The following is a 16,496-nucleotide window of genomic DNA, read 5'->3' as shown; positions in this document are numbered from 1 at the left end:
GGTCTGTTGCTTCACAGGCTCTGAAGGTTGAAAGTACAGGCTTGGGGCCCAAGGCAACGCATAGTGAGTAGACAGATAAGTTGAAATTAATATGCTTTCCTGAGGTGTGAGGATTTGCCTACAGGGAATTTTTTACAGGAAAATGGACCATTAAACTTGTATTTGTCCCTTTTTCTCTATCCTCCCCTACATTCCCTGATTAAATTATCTTAATCAGGCCTGTAAGAAACACTTGCTGTTAATTTAGGAGCTTTGGAACAGATTAATATTCAGTTTTAAATGGACTCTATCAACTTGAATTTTAATACACTTGAATCGGCTAAATTTTCTTCAGTACTGTAAATTGTGCAACTGTTAAAGTCACTTGCAGATTTTTGGCCAGAAAATACTATTTGGTAGGATTCCGTATTTATGAGGATTTCTTAAACTTGAAACTGTACGGCTATGCCCACCTCGAAGCTAGCTGGCTTTTTTTTTTCACATGGTGAAAGGATTCATCCATAAAGAGCTATCCATAGCAGGCAGGCCTGTGCTCCATACAGAACCAGGGAAAAAGACACAGCTAAACTTTCATTCCTGTTTTCCGTTATAATTATGTTCAACTTCCGGTGGCTGAAAAATCAAAAGTTCTTACAGCTGGCTGATGGAAAGGTGTCATTTTAAATAATACATTTATTTATAATATTTATATATAAATATATATTACACATGCTAAATTACACCTTTTAAAAGAATCTACTCAAACTATTATCATTAATTTAATCCCATTTTTCTAGGGAAAGCAAATGAGTGACTTCACTTTTTATTTAGTCAGTTTTAAATTTAACTTTCTACTAGTCTTTTATCTGCGCAGTGCCTTGTCTCAGACGTTGATGGAGAATGTTAGCTGTAACTTATGTTTAAGTACTTGCTAATAAAATTTCGCAAGCCCCGTAGATCCTTTTCATTTTTTATAAAATCTATTTTTTTTGTGCTTTGTTTAGTCTTAAGGTGTTTTGGAGGGGGGATGTTTCGCTCGCGTTTCCCCCGGCTTCCCGCGGCGGCGGGGAGGTCCCGGCCGCGGGTGTTCCCCGCGCGCGTGTCCGTGTCTCCGCCGGGCGCGCAGGTCGCGGAGCGCGTCCGCGCGGCGCTGCCTCCGCGCTGCGGACGGCGCGGGAGGTGCTAGGCCTGCGGTAGGGAGAGCTCCGCGCAGGGCTGCGCCGAGACGCAGTGGGGAAGCGCGGCGAGAGCGGGAGCCGGGCGCGAGGCAGCGGCCGGGTTAGCGCGGCCCGGCCCGGCCCCCGCCGCGGCCCCGCGCCCCGCCCCGCCGCCGGCCCGGCCCTCCGCCCCGCTCCGCTCCGCTCCGCTCCCCTCCCCTCCTGGCAGCGCCGAGTGACTAATTTCTGTCATATGACTGTGACACCGAATGGAGTCGGGCTGGCGGAACTAGCCGCTGCGCGGAGCCCAGCGCCTCGGCGGCGGCGGCCGGCGGCGGCGCGGCGCCCCACCATGCCGCCCACCCTCTTCCAGAAGCTCTTCAGCAAGAAGCACGGGCTCATCTGCCCCGCCAGGGACTCCCGCGACGACTGCGTCTTCAGGTGAGCCGGCGGCGGGCGGGACCCCGCTCCGCGGCCCCGGGCCGCCGCCGCCGCCCCCCTTCCCGCCGCCGCCGCCTCCTCACGGCGCTTCTGCCGGCGCCGCCGCCTCGCGGCGCGGCCTCCCCCGCGCCCGCCCGCCCGCCCGCCCCGGAGCCGGGCTCCCCGCGCCGCGCCGCGCCGGGCCGGGCCGCCCCGCTCCCGGCCGGCGGCGAGAGGCCCCCGGGGGTCGCTGCCGCCGCCGCTCCCCGGTGCGGCCGCGGTGCTCGGGGCGGGGGGGAGGAGGCGCCATTCCGCTCGGCGGGAGCAGCCGTAGAAGCGTGTGAGGAGGAGGAGGAGGAGGAGGAGGAGGGTGGCGGCGGGGGCCGGGAGGGGCGCAGGGGTGCTGCTGCGATCCGCCGGGGCGTGAGCGCGGCGAGCCTCGGAGCCCCCCGAGGGCTGGGGTCGGCGGGGAGGCCGCGGGCTGCGCCCAGCGCCGCTCCGCCGCGCCCGAGGAGCCGGGCAGGGCGCTCCGCTGCGGCCGGGCAGCGGTCGTCGTCCAGGCGCCGAGCAGCGGCTTCTGTCGCCCCAGTCGTGGCTGGAGCAGCGAAAAGGTGACTGGAAAAATCATGCGGGGATCGCACCGAGGTGCCCCCCAACCCCACCCCGCGCTTCGGTGGTGAGAAACACGCAGCTCTCGAAAGGCTCCTAGCGAAATGTCTTCGTCTCCCCCGCGACACGCGCGCCTTGAAACTTGTTGCCAGCTGGGGCTGCCCTGTGGAGGGATTTCTGACTGAGGGACCTAAATCTGCAGTCGTGCAAAAATTAACTGCAGGAGTATAATTCTGGAAGACGCCTTAGGCGATTGGTAGTCCGGTAATTTCGACACCGCCGTTTTACGGAATACGGACGGATCTCTTGTGGCCTTACACAGTCGGAAAAGGCTTCCGAGCGCCCCGCGAAGTCCGGTGCCGTAGCCGGCCGGTCACGGCCTCCCGCACGCCTCCCCGGCGCTTACCACGAGGGACCTTGTGCCTTTCTTGAACGATGCGTTTCAAGGGGCAAAACTTGTTTTAATTGCGGCTGGGTCGGGGTCATCTCTAAATGAGCTTAATGCTGGGGTCTGACCTCTCGGCTGGGAAAGGGCACTGGGGTTTTTGTGTGCAACTGCTCTGCATTTCCCACTCTGCTGAGACACTTCGTGATGAACTTGCGTGGAGACCGGGTGGTTAATTTAGCAGCTGCAGTGCAGGCCCTGGGGCAGAAACGTGGGGATCCCACCTGCGCTGAGAGAAGTGAAAGCCAGTGCTCTCCAGTGGCTTCCCTTCCTCTTAAGGTAGATCACTCTGTGCCAGGCTGGAAGTGATCTTTCCAAATCATATGACACTCTGTCTGCTCTTACCTTCCTCTATAGCGTATAGCGTTGTCCTCTTTCACTTGTGTAAAATCCAAAGAGGATGCTCACAGTTCTTACTTGCAAGGCTCAAATACTATTTTAAGGACCATTGCAGATGCCCTTAAGATGTTGCTTAACTTCATTTTCCAAATGGGGATAGGTCTTTAGTTAATCTCACTGTGTATGGTGTTACCAGCTGCTGGTGAGACTTCTGGATAATGTGCAAAATAAAGACCCTTGTTTATTACAGCTGGGTTTTTAGAAGTGGGAAACAAACATTCTGGATTTTTAGTTTCTTGTGTTTTAGGTGAAGCTGAGGGCAACAGTCTCATCAGTTTCAGTGTTACCAGATTATGTTTGTGTTATTGTTACCTGCCAATTGCCAGTACAGTATTTGGTAATGTCACTGTTTGTCAAGTTCTTGTACATATGAGCAGTTTACTTTGCAGAAGCAGTCTTAGGAAATCATAAAAGATATACTGCATGTTAGTATTGTAGCTCTTAACTGAGGACAATTGGCAGACTATTATTTATTTTCTAAAAAGCAGAACGTTTTCCAACTATTTTGAGCACTGCTATGTCTGCTTCCCTTCGCTTTGAAAACCTAGTACTCTTACTGAGGAAACTAGGTGGAACAACCATTAAAAATACATGAATTCACTTAATATGTTAGAGGATTAAGGTATTTAGAGACAAAAGCTCAACTAACCTGGAAATTACATCAGTATAACAGAACACTTAAGGATTTAAGGATGATTTTGTTTTTCTTTTCTTTTTTTGGGGACTAAGGGTACATTTTGCATTTCAGTCAGACTTACTGTGGAAATTTACTAAGGGGTAAATTCTACTTCTCTGCACTTGCACTATTTCAATAAAACACTACTTTTCCTTTTTTTCCTGCTCAGAATCTTTTCCATGTTGTAGGGGTGTGAAATTTTATGAGGCTTAATCAAGCCAAACTGTGGAAAATCTGTCAGAACTAGGTGTTAGCAAAGTTAAGAATTCTAGTGATGTGACCGATAAGTTAACCTGTAAAGTATTCGGTAATGTCCCAGTTTGTCAATTTTATATACATAAGCAGTTTATTTTTTCCAAAGCTGTCTTGGGAAATCACAGTAGGTGTACTGTATGTTAGTATTTTAGTTCTTTTACTTAACTGAGGACAATTGGCAGACTTGGCCCTTAGAATGAAATCACTCTGTACATCTTAAAGAAGGAGTAAAATTTTTTTGCAGCAATTATGGAAACACTAGTAAGTTCTTCATTATCTTCATCATAGATATAAAATAATGCAGTTCATTATCTTCATCATGGAAAGATATAAAATAATGAGGTATATTTAAATGTCATTAAAATAAGATAAAGTGTATAGAGGAATTAAGTTATTGTCTCAAATTCAAACTTGTTCTTATACTTTGCATAAAGCACAAACATAATACAAAATTTCATATAAAATGTTATTTGTTTCAAAATTCATGCAGGTAATACTTTAGTTCTGAGCTGTATTCTTTTATCTTTGAGAAATGAGCTAGGATTTTCAGAAGAGCACTAGGATTTGTGTAGCCAGTGAACACTGGCTTGCAGTGAGATTTTTGATACCCAGTTCCCTTAGACTTCTTCAAAATTATAACCGACATAATGAGAGGAGAGAGAAAATGGGGAATGGCACGAAGAAACATTGAACCAGGAGCTTCCGTTTACTATTTTTTCCTACTGTAGGAGCTGGGGGGTCGGAAATTTGAAAGGTCTTAGAAGAAAATCGAATTCATTTTAACACAATGCACAACTAATTTTGAGAGCTTTCTGGGAGGCCACCTAGGTCAAAAAAGATAGCAGTATTCCAAGAAGGAATAGGTGCCAGTATGGATAGCAAGGACATCCACAATTTTGCTAGTAAAAATGTGTTTAAAAGAAACAGCTGCGAAAATTCTAGAGAAGAAGCAAACAAGTCCTTGTGTTCTAAGGTGTAGAGTAACCTCTGGCTACTGCAAATAATACCCATGTGAGTGCATTTTCCCTGAGGGTAACTTCTTCTATAAATAGGATCTCTTGGCCATATTGAAACATTTGACATTGGGCACTCTTGGTGACAGGATATAGGACTGGCTGAACTCAAGTTTGGGTTGTTATTAGGTTTATAAGCATTCTGTTATGTTGCTTTCTAGAATTTTAAAATCAAAGTGTTCATGTAGTATAAATACACTTACAGCTGTTCATGTGAATTGTGTGTTGTACATGTGTTTAAAATGTATGTGAACTTTAAATAACCCTCAGATGAACCCTGTTACAGAATTTTCTAATCGATTTCCCCAGCAAAATGCAAGCCATCTTAGAAAAACTTCCTTTAACTAGTCAGAGTGAGCTGCACATTTCTGCTAAGTATCATGTACACATGACAATTTTCCTTGCATATTTATATTATTTGCTGCCAAATTACCAATCACAGACTAGGTATTTCTTTTGTGGATTTCTAGTGGTACATTACAGTGCTTTGGCAAAGAGGGAGCTGATAAAACATGGATAACTTGATTAGCTTTTCTTTCTTCAAAGTATGCTCAATACAATGAGCCCAAAGCTTAGTAAATTAAACTGATTACTGAGATGTTGCTCCTTCATTTATTAAATATATGGGCAGTATTTTCAATGGCAAACTGAACTGTGAGGAGCTGCAGCAGAGTGCTTGCCTGAGAATGAGTTCACTGAGATCCTAATGACGGTTGCAGCACTGTTAGTTAACCTGTGCAGTGCGAGTGTGTGTATTTATCTGGGAGGAAGAGCGAGAGATTGCCCTGTAATACCGAACGATGGGACTGATACGTTCTGGGGTCCTATGTAGGAGGGAAAGTCCCTGCTCCTTTCCATCTTATGTATAAGTTTCGAGTACTGTTTTTCTTGTACGTCTGGACGTCCTTCCCAACGGGCTGGAGGGTAGTAGGAATATAATTCAGGAGTTCTTGTTACACTGAAGCTCTATAAAAGTTTCAGTGTCTTGTTTTATCTAGGGAGCTCTAAATAATCATCTCACCCTGAGGGGCATTCCACATGTGTTTGCAAACTGTGTTTTGCTCTAGTTAAAGCACCTGTTGTAGAGGTACAGCTGTGTGGTGGTTGTTGAAGCTTGAAAGAACTCCTTCCAGCTTCTGGTCTTACCAGCAGCATGGAGCATCTCTGTGCACGTGCTTCCTGTAGGGGTTTGCTTTCATCGTTCATGTATTTCTGAGGGAGAACGCAGTTTTCCAAATGGTAAGATGCAGGACTAAATAACTTTAAATGTTCTCTTCTTTGTACATAGAGAAGGCAATTTTCAGTTATTCTGGAAACATGTTTTCTTGGAGCCTTTCTGTAATACGTGCTGTCCCTTTACTGAGAACAGTTTGCCAGGTTCCCAAGGCATGAAGGGCCTAAGGCTGGCTGCAAAGTAGCATTTCCTGAAATCTCTCTAGGCAAGTATCCCCCATCAGCCCAGACTGTTTCTGTTCTCTGTGACAATGACTTTAAATAGCATCTTGAGAGTTGTTTCCTTTCATACAAATTTTGTCAGCTAGATTCATCAAAGAAATCGCAATAAAACTAGAGTTGGAAATGGTAGCATGATACCAAGATGCTTTACAAGCCCAGTTCCTCTGCAGACCTATCATTCTTGCACAGTAAAAATGCTAGGTATAATTGTTTCTTGAATCAGGAGCTAATTTATTTTAGTTTGAAATAAGCTGCAGAGAGACTTCGAGATATCTAACGAGATGTTGCTGGGTACATTTTAAGGAGGGTGCTGAAGTAAGGTAGAGGAGGAACATAAAAGTCTTTACATTTATTCTCCAGTCAAAGTTTTACCCACAAATTTCTTGATAGGTTTTCACAGTATTTGTAAAGGTGCTGGCGTGGACGACAAAAATGACATGGTGTTGTTACAGAGACTGTGCTGTGGTTCCTCCTGTGCTTGGAGCAGGGTAACCAGCAGTGAATGCCACGTTGCTGTGCAATTTTTAAGGTATGGCTTCATTAGATGCTTAAGGAGTTTAGAGCTGGTGGTGTCTGGGTGTTGTAATATCATCAGCCTGAAGTTGGAGTGAGAATTTTTTTTTAAAAAAAGAACTATTGCCAAAATTCTTACTGAATTTACCTTTTACAGTAAACAAAATATCCCACTCCACCCAGGCAAATCCATCCAGGAAAGGCTTTTCTGTCTGTATCAACAGAAAGTAACTTTGTGCATAGCCTGCTGTAGCCCAGAGAATCAAATCTCCTATCAAGCCAGGTTACCCTTTGTGAACAATATAGCTAGCAAATTTATTAGCCTGGCAGCACCTCACATAGCTTTTCAAAGGTGTTCCTCAGCACAGCTGTTAATGAGTCAAGCCAGTCTGACCAAAAACTAGTATTAATGAAACACTGTGTTTTGATATTTGTTCACTTCTAACATTCTGCAAGTCTTTCACCAATGGTTGTAAAATTTGGACCTCAAAATCTGTCTTCAAAAAGAGCTTTAGCTAGACTTAATTTTATAATAGCTCCAGGTTTTCATCAGTTTCAGTTAATTACAGGAATTTTTAAATTCAGTAGTTATTTTAAGACTCTGTATACAAATTCTTAAACATCAGAAATGTTCTTGCTTTTTTATTAAGCTCATGCCTGCCCTTTAATGTCCCTTAAGCTTTTATTTAAATCTATCTTTCCTGTAATGTCATTGGAAGAGTGTTTAGCTTTTTTGTTTTATTAATTAGCTTGGGTTTAATATGTTTTAATAGATGTTTCCCTTCAAATTATGCTCAGATTTTTTTTCTCTTGCTTGATGACTTTGGCTTGTATTTTGAAATACGTTGCTGTTTTTCTAACGTACTTCTTTTTGCCAAATTCTATTTTGCATTTCCTGTCATCTGAGCTTTTACATACCTTCCAGTGCTTTAAGTCAAGTTTCATCTTGGAAGCAGAAACATAGAGTCTAATAGGTTCCAGTAAGCAACTTGAGAACATGGAGAAAGTTTTGACACTTTCTGCTAAAGGGGCCCTCCTCCAAGACTTCCTTTATACCTTTCTGTAGTCTCCAAGAGTTTGAATGCTTCTCCAACTAGGAGTAAGTGTTTCTGCTAAAAGTGATAATTGAAAATTTTATGTCAGTCCCCAAACTTTGGGGCTTGAGGAGACCCCATAAAATAACAGATTGAGAGCTACAGTTACTAAAACTGAGAGATGGAGGAAATTTATTTCACTTCTATATTGTCACGAGCACTTGTTGGCAGTTTGTGTGTAATCAGTTTTGTATGTCCTTGCTTAATTTGTTAGGTCTGAATTTTGGCAGTGCTGCAAGCTGGATCCGCAGGATAACATTACGCTGCCTGAAAGAGCAGAGTGTGACTCAGAATATCAGAGGGAGATTTCCAGTTGTCCAGCAGGTGATTGTTATTTACTTGTATTATCGTGAGGTTCCAGAGAATTAATTTGGATCAGTACCCCTGTAGTGCATGCAGGCAGGCAAACGGAGAGCTAACGAGGACCCAGCACTTCACTTGCTTTGACGGTTGTTGGGGTGCTTTTGCCTACCTGACTTCGTGCCTTGGAAAGTTCCTCTGCCCTCGTAGGAACACAGCCTGCCTCACACATGGAGTGAGGAACATCGACAGCGGAGCAGAAAAACCCTTCGCTTGTTTTTTTTTCTCTCTCTCTCTCTCTTTTTTAGAAGGAGGTAAAGTTTTAAAATGAGCTATGTATGCAGGATGAGGGTCACCCTTTGTGCCTTTCATAGTGGTGTCTCCCCTTTTGGTTGGGGTCCTGCACGGACTCCGAGCACGCGGCATGACGAGGTTGGGCTGCCTTTGGCAGAGCTTACGAGGCCTTTGCAGTCGGTGTGTTCGTCAGCTTCTTCCCGCTCTGCAAAGTCACTTCCTCACCCAGGGATGGCACGAGTTTTCTGCGGATGGCCTGCGGTCTCTGTTCCTCACTAAGCTGCCCTCGGAACAGTCACTTTCTTTGTTCCCCTTCCAGCATTTCAACTCCTTCCTCTAAATTAAAATTCTTTTTGAAGAGAGGCTGTAGTGAGTGAATCATGTGGTTCCTTTTTTACCACTGGGATCTCCGCTGATCAGGCCTTCGGCCTGCATGATCTGAAAGGGGCCCCACTGTAAAAGCGGGGCAATAAGAAAGTTCCTCACAGTTAACTCGCCTTTGAAAAGATAGCGTAGTGCCACGCTCAGGAAGTACTTCAGTACTAGTTAAGATCTTGTCAGCTGATCAGGTGAATCATTTGATGTCTTTTTAAGATTTCTGATTGTACTGGCTAGAAAGATGAGATCCTTCTCCTTTTCCCCTGTAGAAAGCATGGATGTCTGCTATCCTCTTCCCCTTTGGCTTTTGCCTAAAGAGAGTAATGTAGACCTTCTTCTCATACTTATTCTGTGGAGACAAGCTGTGCTGGAGCATTATTTCTACCGTGGGAGAAAGGGTATGTTGACTTCTTGTCACTATTTCTGTGTGGCTGAAAGAGTATGCATATGTATACTAGAATAAAAATGCCTCTTTACATTTGCATTAGGGTGGATTTGGCAAGTACTTTAAAAAGGTGTTTCTGCAGACTTAGGGGTGCTCCTTTTTCTCTTCCTCTTCTGTCGGAGGTCTTTGGGGCATGAAATGGAGCTGCAGTGTGAGTGTGTTTATCCACTGGGAGCTCTTCCTTCTCCGTTCTGGAAGCAATCCCATCGTTTGTTAGTTGGTGGCAGAAGGGATATTTACCTGATTCAGGTCATGAACCCAACCCTCGGAGTGATCTTTGGTGGACCCATGGGTTGTCCTTCGTGAGTTTTCAAAGAGATTTACCCTTTGTTGCTTGTATGCTTCAGAGTTAGCCTGCGCTCGGGGAGAGATTGGTTGAATTGAGGCTTCCTTTCTGGAATAAACTGGTCCAGTATGACATGGAGCCTGAATCTTCTGTTGTAATTTTGGCTAAATTCTAGAGGTGGCCACTTTATAAGCGTGTTTTACAAGTGGAAAATAACTCATATGGTGGTTTCATGCGCAGAGGCTGTGTTCCCTCCTGTTGCTACATCTGGAACAGTGTCTGCAAGATCACATGTTTGTGAGTAAGGTTAGGAAAAATGCAGAACTCAGTTACACTACTAAAGCCACAAAGTAGTTGTGCCGAACTTCTAGTAGAGTCAGCTGAGAACAGAATTTGTCTCCCAGGAAATACATACATACATACATATATGTATATATATATATGTATGTGTGTGTGTATGAAACCACGCACTTGTGGTATAGATAGGGAACATTGTTCTATAAAGTATCTGCTGGAGGAGAAAAAAAAGTTATGCTCATAAAAACAGGAAACAATTTTAGTCACTCATAAATGACTTGCAAATGCATCAGTTACTCCACCTTGTAGAGAGTAGTAGCAGAATTCATATATGGGAAATATTCCTTTGAAAAACCTCATTTGCACAAAATACATTTGGGATTTTGCTATGCTTAAGGGATTCAACCCTAAAGATTCCATTTAAAAGGGGCATTCTCTTCTGCAGGATTAATCACCTATTTCTAAAAATACTTACCCAAATGTGCTTCATTCTGTGGAAGTGTGAATGGTTATTATGTAGTCTTTGGATCAAAGAGGACTTATCTATTTTTGCAACAATGCATTGTGCTGTTGCTTGGTGCTCAACTGAAGCTTTTAGTTGAGGTAGTTCTGTACATTTGTGTAAGAAATCCGACCTTTTTATTTCCTGCAGCTGATAGCTTCTGTAGACATTGTTATTCAGAATACAACATACTACAGAGAAACTTGTCCAAACATGTGAATTGTAGCACAAAATGATACTCAAACTGCAGAGAGAATTTTTAAAGTGCATACATACTGCATGCGTCCACAAATACAATTCTTTTTAATTCAAAATTTCTTTTTTGAAGCATAATTTTATAGCCCTTGCCAAGTGATAAACTTCTAGACTTAAGTAGTTTGACTACATGTAAAAGCTCTTTATTTTAAGCAGTCTTGCTTGATGGTTTAGGGGCTATAATCTAGTTATCCTCATTCATAGCTTTTGTACATTATCCGTCTTTGAAACTATGGCTGTGAAGAAAAACCTCATTTTATATGGGTGAGAGGACTTTATGGTGATGCCAGTGTTGCCAGTAAGCAAGACCTGCAGTAGATACCCTCTGTCCTTCTGTTCTTCAGCGGAAGCAGGTGAATGAACCAGCCGTACCCTCTGGTCAGCAGCATTGTGGTGGCTTTCATGGGCAGCAGCTGGCTTGAAGCACAGAAGTCACATGCCACTGGTCCTGCTCCATTCCTCCACAATGTATCTGCAACATCTTCAGCACATTTCAGCGTGGTTTTGGCCTGAAACGAGTAGAATGTGTCATGGAAACAATCGTATTTCCTTTAGTACTGGTCCCGTTCAAGCCCTGCTCTTTCACGGTGTTTGAGACTCCTCCAGATCTGTGTGCGCTTTGTTAAGTGTCTTCAAATGCCTTTCCCCTGTTCCAGCCAAAGTGTCAACAAAACATACAGCTCTAATAGTATCACAAATGCACTGCCCTTTCAGTTTGTGAGATACATAACTGGAAAGAAATAGAAGCCAAACTGCCGTCTTCTGCCATCTGTTTTAGCTGATAAATGAAAAAACTTTGAGCTCAGTTCAGCACTGACTTAAGATCTTGGCATTGTGCCTGTTTAAGCCACAGCAACGTCTTCCTCCCAAATCCTGTTGTTTTCCGCTTAAGAGAGAAAGTGCATTGCCTGATGGAACATCACCTGGAAGAGTTCTGTAGTTAGATATGATATATATACACACACACACCCCTTGGTGCCTATGGCAGTGGTGGCTTACGCAGTGGTGCTCTGCCTCTCACTTCCCTCTTAGTAACTTCTGAACCTTTTGGCTGATTTCAGTCACATATCATAGAGAATGTGAGAGAAGAGAAGTCTTGAGTGAGCCAAGTTTCTGCAAGTTTAGTGGAAATCGCTGTGTATGCTGCTGGGTTTTCTCTCGGGCACCTGCTGGGCTGCCCATTTGTACCCAGCAGCTCTGTGGCAATGCTGGCTTAGCAAAACCCCCATTTGCTGAACTGTCCTTTCCAGCTGGCACTGGAATATATCCCATCTACTACATACCTGTATTTCTCTTGCCTGATGCACAGTCCTTGCATAGCTTTATCCTGAGGGAAAAACAGGTCTCTGAAGTTTGTGGACTCGGTCTGTCATATTTGGGGAAGCCGTAAGAGAGGAAGGTAAATCAAAAGGAAGTGCACTGGGGCAGTTAGATAACAAACGCACATCAAATAGGAAAGACTTCCTCATCATTTCTTTGCTATGATGCCCCACTGAAGCCTTACCTAGAAAATGTTGTTCTTGCTGTCTGGACAGTTCTGCTAAAGTGTTTCTCTATTTCTTTTCATGAAGCTTCATACCAGTAATTGGTAGAAAAAACAACAGCAGTTTAGGTGTTAATGAAAGCCAGATGACAAATATTATTACAGGTGATAAAATATGTGTGCAGGGAACCCAGGTTGCAAAACGGAGTGAGGGCTTTCTCCTTCTCGGCACTTCGGACTAGCTGTGATGTTCTCTTAACAGCTAAGAACCTGTTAAGGATTGTCTGCCAGAATTATCTTGTTATTACAGGAAAAATAACAGTATTATCCCCATAAGACAGAGTTAAAGAAATGCCTAAAATGTTAAGAGAGTGAATTGGCTTATAATGCTAACTGTGCTTCTATTTAAGGGCAGTCTGAACTTCAGCATATAACTGAAATAGTCAGACAGAAAAAGGTGGGGTTTTTTTTTCATTACTTAAACGTATTTCAGTTGCTATGAGTTACTGGAAACTACTCTACTTTCTTAGTAAGAAAAGGAAATTGCTTTAGTGACAGCATGAATGGTTAAGAAGAAGCTGAGAAAGCTAACATGTTGATTTCTTAGCTAAGCATATCTTCTAGCCATACATGAAGCACTGATCGTGAGCAAATGACCTCTTTTTTCCAAAACAAATGTAATTAGAAAGTAAGTGCAGAATTAAAACGACAAAACATCAAAACAAGTTAAAATAAATACTTACGATGTTGTAACAGAATTTAAAATGCATTTTATATTTTTATAAAACTAAAAATGTTTCTTAAGCTTTCTTTTCCAGATAAGCAAAAACACCACTTTGGTATAAGACTGACTTTAATATACTTGCATCTATTTTAGGATTTTTTTTCCATGGTACCTTATTGTAGTCATTTTCAAATAACTTAATTATTCAGATTAGCCTAATGTAAAAATATCTATTTTAAAATGTGTTGTCAGATTATCCTTTCAAATTAAACAATTGTCAGTATTCCACAGAGCTTCTAAAAAGCTTGTATTTGTGTGTTGTGTAAGACTTTTCATACTGGGGTAAGATATCAAATTTAAGCATCAATGTGTAAAATGCCGTTCCCCCCTCAACAATAAGTATTAGGTGATTTTTCACCATTATTTTGTATATATTAATGTAAAGACTAGTCTCTTCTGTTACTAGTCAGCAGGACAAATAGGCTAAATTAAACTCAGGAGACAACGTTAATCCCGAATACCCAAATTGGAGAAAAAGCCATGAAAGGTAAAGTGAAATTCAAGATTGGCAGTTAATCTCATCTGGATGGATAGCCAAAACAGAGAAAAGGAAATACACAGGGAACAGGGAGATTTTTTGACAGGAGATTGTTTCTATAGAAAACACAAAAATTGAGAAACAAATAGAAATGAAGGCAAACACCAGAAGGCCCAGTGCTGTAAAGTGCTGAGCATCTTCAGCTTTGGCGTAGCTCAGAGGGGTTTGAAGGCTTTCAGTGCCACAGCCTTGAGCTCTGCAAAAGCATATTTATGCCAGAAAGAAGGGATCCGAAAGTGCAAGAGACCCTACCCCCGAGCTGTATCCCAGTCCCCTACCCCTCTGTACTATTTTTCCAGAAATATACCCCATATCTTTCTTTTGCTGTTGCAGACATGATTAGCTATGTGCACTTATATGAATCTGTCGTTAAGCGGAAGATCATGAAGGAAAAATATACGTACCTTGTTCAGCAGAGGACTTACCTGCTGTGTTTAAAGTAAGGTCTTCTGTGTTTCACCGAACAGATACGTGTGTGTGAAGAGAAGCCTGAATTGTTCTGATATAATGCTAGGTGGACTTGTTTTCTTCTTAGATCAGAACCACAGTCCTGACACTTTCGTGTTAGGATTTTTGAGGGTAACAGGTGCTTTATAAATATAAGGTAAGATATTAACATATTAACAAGAAAAGAGATGGAAAGACTTCTGAAAGCATAATATTAATTTTCTTTCGGTTTTTCTTGTCCTTTCCCTGTGTTCCTCAGTGCAGTGCTGGTTGCACTGGGAGCAGCTTGTGCAACTGCTGGTGACGGAGAGGGGGGCCCTGGCCAGTGCATGGCCTGGCTCCACCTTCTGCATGTCGGCAGCGGAGCGGAGAAGAGCGGTGCTGTGGGCGCTTGTTTGGAAGGTACAACACGAACAATGACAGCTGCGCATGCAGCACAAAAAATAAGTCAGACTGGATGTGCTGAGTGTGAAGTGGGTGTGAGGAGTATCAAGTGGTAGCATTTTGGAGCCTGTCCTGTTTTCATAAACGTATGTGGGCAAGCGTAACTGGAAGCAGCGGAGGGGTGCTGCCATGATTTAACTCATTCGTTTACCCGTGTTGGCCAGGATTCTTTCTGCTTGAGATTCTCCGATCTGCTTGCACAGTTCTCCTTGGTCACATCATTGTTCGGGTTGTTTGGTCCTGTGCTTTGCAAAGTAATATTACACACACACACACACAGAGGCACAGAAGGGTTGAAGTCTAGGTCACTTTGCCATCCATCCTTCTGCCCTTTCTAAGGTGCATCCTGCCTCTGTGAGCTCCAGCTCCAGCCCCTCCTTTCCCATGCCCAGTGCTGTACCATTGCCCCCTCCTGCCTCTGGCAGTGGGGTGCCTCCTGTTTGGGGTCACTGCTGCATCTCATTCTAAATGGCACGCACTAGCATGGGAAAGGGAAGGGAAAAGAAGAGCCAAGTGGGTGATTACTGTGCCAACAGCTCCTTTCAAAACAAGGTTTGAAATGTCCTGGTGGCTCTGACAGCTCTTGCTCTCCAGCACGTGAGCCTTTCTTTCTTTCCTGTTGATGCAGCAGAATAAATAGCTTCGTGTGGTGCCGTTACTGATTCACAGCAGGATGCCCACAGCACTGCATTTCTTCAAGTTCCCACATCTTACAGATGCTCATGTGGACGGACTGACTAAGAAGCATTTCCTTGCCCCATCTTGTTTCTTCCGAGTGAGAGCAAAGCTCAATCAACCATTCCATAGGGATAAGAAGACAATAATTGTTTTTTTATGCAAGGCAGACTGTGGTATGTGAACTCCCGAAGACGCAAGTGCTGATGCTGAGCTGGTGGGAGCTGGATTGGAAACAGCTTGTTCTCCTGCAACCCCAGGAGAGTCCCTCTAGGAGACAGTCAGGAGTTGCTGTAGCCACGTCTGTTGGCCAGCTACGTGGGCTGGAAGTGTACTGAACTGTGCTCTCATCAAATCCATTAGCTGGCAAAAAGGAAAGGGTTTTCTTGAACATATATTTTTAGTGTATCTTGATTAAGTACAACCTCTCCCAGTGGAACAATGTAGCTTTTATCAGGTTTTTCCATTGACTCTGCCCTGTGAAGGCAGCAGTGATCAGTGTGTATATTCCAGGAGGACCCTGCGATAAAGAAGGCGTGCGCTTGGAAGGAGTGTCGTTACTGATACCCAGGGACGGCATGCTGGCCTAACCTGAAATGTCTTTATCACAGACCAAAGACTTTAACAGTAAGAAAAGCTATGTGGACATACAGCGTCTGCTTTCAAAAGATGCTCAAAATGTGCATATTTATGTCTAGTAGAATTTTCAGTAAGATTTGACTAGTTATTTTTGCAGTGGGGAATCCCTCTAGATAGGTAGTTGTATACTAAAAGGCTTTTAAGATATCTTAGGAATTCTTCTCCATAGGAATTTGTTACTGACTTTCAGAAGTTACTTTGGAGTCCCATTCTCCTGAAAAATCTGTGGAATGAACTTCTAACTCATGGAAGTACTTTTAACATGTGGCTAATTGCTAAACAATATCTACACAGAGTCTATTTTTTTTAAATCATACTGTGTATTCAGTTCAAGCCACCTTAAAAAGAGGTTGATTTTTCAGAGAGTGGATACTCTGCATTCTCTCATTGCCAGTCATTCCTCAGGTGTTTCAAATTTACTTAGCATTTTAAATTCTTGGTTTTACACGTTGTAATTTTTGCAATTCCATTTTTTTGTTGTTTGGAATCTTAAATCCTCTTTTAAAGTGTGTTTTTTGAAGTAATCTTCCTATTACTGCACTGTTGTGCATGGCATAATTTAGGAGTTCAAGGCTGAAACCACCAATCTAATGCTGCTGCGTTTTCCAGGCTGTGCAGCAGTGTATACTGCTCTCCATTTCTTCATGTTGGAGTTTGCAGTTGGCCGAGCTCAATGAAAGGATCATATGAGAGGGACAAAAGAAATGTTGAGTG

The 16,496-nt window shown here is 43.4% G+C and overlaps 1 protein-coding gene and 1 long non-coding RNA gene across 4 annotated transcripts in view; both read left to right on the top strand.

The window, feature by feature from the left end:
• The first annotated feature begins 1,328 nt into the window (after positions 1-1,328).
• Positions 1,329-16,496, top strand: part of FNIP1 (folliculin interacting protein 1) — a 68,970-nt gene continuing 53,802 nt past the window's right edge. For all 3 annotated transcript variants that reach the window (XM_062587803.1, XM_062587802.1, XM_062587805.1), the window contains exon 1: positions 1,329-1,577. In XM_062587803.1, coding sequence (XP_062443787.1) covers positions 1,390-1,577 — 188 coding nt within the window. In that variant the 5' untranslated portion in view covers positions 1,329-1,389. The remainder of the gene's footprint in view (positions 1,578-16,496) is intronic.
• LOC134146730 (uncharacterized) lies at positions 2,069-9,488 on the top strand. The gene is made up of 3 exons (XR_009959871.1): positions 2,069-2,889; positions 8,230-8,339; positions 9,257-9,488. It is a non-coding gene; the product is annotated as an uncharacterized LOC134146730 (long non-coding RNA).

This window comes from Rhea pennata, chromosome 14 (genome assembly GCF_028389875.1).
Source record: "Rhea pennata isolate bPtePen1 chromosome 14, bPtePen1.pri, whole genome shotgun sequence".
Classification (NCBI taxonomy): Eukaryota; Metazoa; Chordata; class Aves; order Rheiformes; family Rheidae; genus Rhea; species Rhea pennata.
Note: the sequence above shows the minus strand (reverse complement) of the source record. Positions and strands in the feature narration are given on the sequence as shown.